At 35.9% G+C, this 4,783-nt stretch overlaps 1 protein-coding gene across 1 annotated transcript; it reads right to left on the reverse strand.

The window, feature by feature from the left end:
- Positions 1-481: 481 nt before the first annotated feature.
- LOC123668083 lies at positions 482-4,577 on the reverse strand. Its single transcript, XM_045601877.1, has 5 exons — positions 4,492-4,577; positions 4,080-4,177; positions 2,332-2,513; positions 1,566-1,732; positions 482-677 (listed from the first exon to the last, which is right to left on the reverse strand). The coding sequence occupies exons 1-5, from the start codon at positions 4,575-4,577 to the stop codon at positions 482-484; spliced, it is 729 nt and encodes a 242-aa protein (XP_045457833.1).
- Between the last annotated feature and the right edge of the window lie 206 nt (positions 4,578-4,783).

Raw genomic sequence — 4,783 nt, forward strand, 5'->3', positions numbered from 1 at the left:
ATTTGACGTCGGTTGAAATTTTCTTAAGTGCGTACGAGTAACCTGCCCTTAAATGTTAAATTATACATCTGATTTCTATATTCAAAAAGCGGTTCGTTTTCTTTCAAAACTAAACGCTTCGTTAATAAAACGAAACTTTTTTATTAATATAGGAACGAGCTATTTGTCTATAACAATAATGCAGTAATATGATTGTGTCACAGTCAAACAAATTAAATTGTATATATAAAAATGCGTCAAACTGTGAAATTGAATTGTATTTAAAAAAATTACTATCTATTATAGCTAAACATACAACAACTAATACACATGTATAAATTCATTCAATTAATTATGAAATTATTAAAAAATATTTTTTCTGTTACATAGATAATGTCTACGTATTAAAAGCTTATCAATTCTGTCTTCTATCTCTCTCCTTTTAATGTCAACCAATTTCATTTTTTTCTGGTACTTTGGGGTTAAACCTAATCTTTAAAGTTTATTCATATTTCTTCCCCATAACTTTGGCACAAGGACTCTCATAATTTCGTAGGTCGATGCCATAGTTCAACATTATGGAGTACTCCATTGTGGCTAGCACTTCGAAGCCAGCTCGGGCGGCTGCAATTTGTGAGGACGTTGCTGTGAACGTTGAACATGTAGCTTTGATCCCGAACGTTTCGCAAATCTTCTCTCTGGAAAATAAAACAAATTTGTAAATATGCTATTAATTGAGGTAGGGATTATCTTATTCAAAATATGGAGCTGCCCGACTGGGACAGTATCTCAACCTTATAGAAAATTACTCCCAAATCATACTGTTTCTAGTTCTGGGGTCAGAAAAAAGCTTGCAATGCTCCTGCTGTTGCAGGCTTCCGTAGCTTACGGACCAGGCCACCAGGTAAACCAACCAACCACCGCTTGATGCGGTAAGATCCGCTTACCACCAGGTACCGTACGTTCACTTGTTTTACCACGAAGTCGGTCGAGTGAGGTCCGATTCTCACTAAGAACTCTGGCTACCTTACTCACAACGAACACAATACATCTTCAGAGCAGTATTATTTAGCTGTGACCTTCTATAAGGTAGAGGAACTTCTCCAGTCTAATTTGTAATGCTCTAAATTTGGAGCAAGATCCTGTTGTGACGTATGTCACTACTCCTATATCTAGGGCACGGACATTGAACGGGTTAAGGTGTAATCTGATAAATAAGATTGACGATAAATTTACGTAATAAAATATATAGAAAAAAGATGCATAATGTCCTTCTAGAAAATTTTCCGTTGATATTCTCAGTTTAGATCGATTGTTATCAACAGTATCAAACAACATCACTTCGAGGAACTGAATAGCTATATCACTGAATTATGGCTGTTGCGCTGGAAGTCAAGGGGTCGATCCCGGCACATGGCATACATTTGTATTGTCCATACAGATGTTTGTCGTGGTCTGGTGTTTGTGCTTGTATACTGAGTGTTTCTGGACCACAACACAGGATTTAATCCTAGCGGAGGCTGTTGAGCGTGAGGCGTTTATTATTTCTTTAAAAATATTATCACTTATAGTTTTTTCAAACTCACCGAGCTTCTAAAAGTTTCGCACCAATATTGTTCCCCCTGTGCGCCGGAAGCACGACCAGAGCACAGGAAGTCAATAAAGTATCTGTGCTGAAATATTCGTAAACGTTCACTAATGTCTCGATGACTGCCAACGTCCTTATAATCTTTTTCGACGTTTCTCCTTGTGGCTGATAAAATAAGATATTTATTTATCTTTGGACATTTAAGGACTACTGTATAGTTATAGCAGTAAAGAATGTAGCCACCACCTCTCTCGCCAAGGATGTCGTAAGAGACGACTAAGAGATAACACAGTTCCACTACTACCTTGGGACTTAAAAAGCCGACCGATGGCGGGATAACCATCCAACTGTTCGCTTTGAAATACAGAGGTCGAAGACGGGCAGCAGCGTCTTCGGTCATCAACTCGCCTGTCCAGCGTGATTACTATGGGCAAACCACAACGAGTTCATTCCATTTTTGATGCGAACTTATGGAAGCCTATGTCAATGATGATGATGGATGATTTAAGGAGCCTGTTGTTCATCACGTAGATGAACGTAGAACGCTGACCTTTAACTTTACTTCAAAGTTTCTAACACTTTGTAGAAGGTTCTTATGAAATTAAAATTTAAGAAAATTGCGCATAAAATGATAAAATAACAAGAAAGATTAACTACTGTTTAAACTTGACTTAAATGACAGCTCTTGCGTTTCACAGTTGAGATGGGACAGCGGCTGTCGGATCAGCTGGTACTTAAATATAAAAAAAAGTACTGTTAAAAACTTTCAGCACCAGTGGCAATAAATCCTTGTCGTTTTTACACACAACCACGAGAAGATTAAAGCCAACCAAGTGCTTTGGTTTTCCATCGACTTCAGTATAACAAGCTATAGACATTTTCTGATCGATGTACTTCGACCAGTACTCTCTGGCGTTGTTTGTCGATTCGTGATCGTTGGCTAAGCCTGTAAAAAAGGGTTCCTTTCAATTCGCATAAATAAAAATTAATCTCTAAATGTATTGCTAAGCGTTCCTATACATCTAAAAAGAAACTAATGCTCAGAAATATTCCAGTAGTCAATCAAAATATAAATGTTGGTCGTGGTCTGGGCGTTTTTGTTTCTATGTTGTTCCGGACCTCCGACGCTGGATCTCATCCTACTGTAGCATTGAGGAGCGTTCATTATTGCATAATATATATATTAATACGTGAAGAAAAACTTTGTACACCTTTTTACGAAACTTACGCGGATATATATATATATATAGAGATGAAGTGCAGATGCTAATATATTTGTAAAATTATGCATTATAATTGTGTTTGCTTGCAAACGAAAAAAACCGACTTCAATTACATCGACAAGTAATACAATGTAGTTAGATGAAAAAATAGTCAAGTAAATACGCATTATCAAAGATTACTCCAAAAGTTATAATCAGATCTCGATGAAATTTAAATATGACCACATGATAAACATCGGCTTTCGATTAAATTAAAAATCATTAAAATCAATACACCCAATAAAATGTTATGCAGACTTTCTAGAGTTTCCCTCGATTTCTCTGAGATTTAAATCACACAAACAATCACACACAATCAAAATAAGATTATTTCACCTTAACGTCTTTGATAGTTTTTAAGACAGTCTTCAACTTTCCATCGGTTTTCATCTGTATCAAAATAGACTGGCTGATTAGCGCAGTTTATATCAGTTACCTGACAACGCTATGATGTAGTGGTGGGTGCGTCTACCATGTATGCGCTTAAACACCGGCGATTCAGGTTTAGGTTTCCGCTCGAGATGGATACGTATTTGTGCAAATATTTCTTTTCGATCTGGTTGTCTATCTTTGTGTGACTTCTCACTGTGCCTCGGAGAGCACGTTAAGCTATCGGTCCCGGTTGTTATCATAAACAGATACACCTGATAGTTATTATTTAGTTACTCGTTGTAGGAAACATATCCGCCAACCAGCAGTGGAACAGAGTGGTGAATTAGGCTCTGATCCTACTCTTACACGGAGAAAGAGGCCAGCAGTGGGATGTTACAGGCTGAATCGATCGATCGATGTCAGTTACTTTCCTGATAGATTTGATCCTAGCATTAGATCCTCGGTCAAGTCTGGGTGCAAATACATATGTATATTTAAAGCCGATGTGCGCACATTACGGAAAGTACGTCTGGATGAATTACAATTAAGTCTTCTAAATTTTACTTTAAAAAACTTAATTCTTTTCCAGTTATTATATTTTAGGATATTGTGTACAATCGAGGAGTGTATGGATAGGTTAGGGTTATTTTTTTTTTTTTTTTTGTATAACGAAACTGTCGTTAAACGTTGTACTTTTTAAGTTAGATAGGTTAGGGTTAAATTACACTCCTCGATTGTACATAATTACCATATTTTAATTTTTGTTGATTGTCACGGTTTTAAACATAACATTTCTAACTTTGACGAATCGTGAGCAAAACGGACGGTTTTTGGGATCAGAACAGAACATTGTGTAATTCCAACTAAGACGAAATTACCTAAAAGTCGATTTAAGGGCTCTTCCCTTATGAACGATTCGCACAGCAGGTCGAGGCAGGTTTCCTTGTCACCCTCATTCATATCACGAATTTGGTACCTGAAATTAAGTTATATGGGATAAGAAATCTATAAAAGTAGGTTTAGAAACTCTAGATAGTATGCCACTTATAAGAGTGCCAAGGATTCCCTGTAACTAACGAGCAATGTTTTTTTTCGTCTACTGACGTTGTATCCCTTATTGGTGTAATTGAAGTCGGTTTTTTTTTTTCGTTTGCGTGGAAACACAATAATTAAATCCTTTTTCGATCGGTTTCTTCGATCCTGAGGTTAGCACTTGCAACAAACTCTTGATAGTTTCATAAGATGATGTTAAAGAAATATTATTAAATTTTCATCTGAATCTACACTCACATTAATCCAGGAACACCGTCCTTATCTTTTCCCTGGAACCTGCTCCACACGATACCGACTGGAATATTTTCAGGTCTTGTATACATTTTTGGTTAATCTGTTAAATAAAAACATTTAATTAAGAAATTAGAAATAAGCAATGCATAGATTAAAAAAAAAAAAGACTTGTGTAAACAAAACATTACAAAAAAAAAAAACTGAATAGAAAATACTATTTCATAGCTGTGATAAAATTTATTTTAATTTGATAAATTTTATATTGTGATTTGATTAAAATATTACTGTCAAATAA

The sequence above is a fragment of the Melitaea cinxia genome, chromosome 30 (assembly GCF_905220565.1).
Source record: "Melitaea cinxia chromosome 30, ilMelCinx1.1, whole genome shotgun sequence".
NCBI lineage: Eukaryota > Metazoa > Arthropoda > Insecta > Lepidoptera > Nymphalidae > Melitaea > Melitaea cinxia.

Bases quoted from the DNA above. Each gene is read 5' to 3' on its own strand.
- LOC123668083 (XM_045601877.1), bottom strand. From the start codon at position 4,577: ATGTATACAAGACCTGAAAATATTCCAGTCGGTATCGTGTGGAGCAGG. The intron at 4,178-4,491 runs GTGAGTGTAGAT...ACTTAATTTCAG, and splicing joins GACGGTGTTCCTGGATTAAT to GTACCAAATTCGTGATATGA. The intron at 2,514-4,079 runs GTAATTTCGTCT...CCTTTTTTACAG, and splicing joins GCCCTTAAATCGACTTTTAG to GCTTAGCCAACGATCACGAA.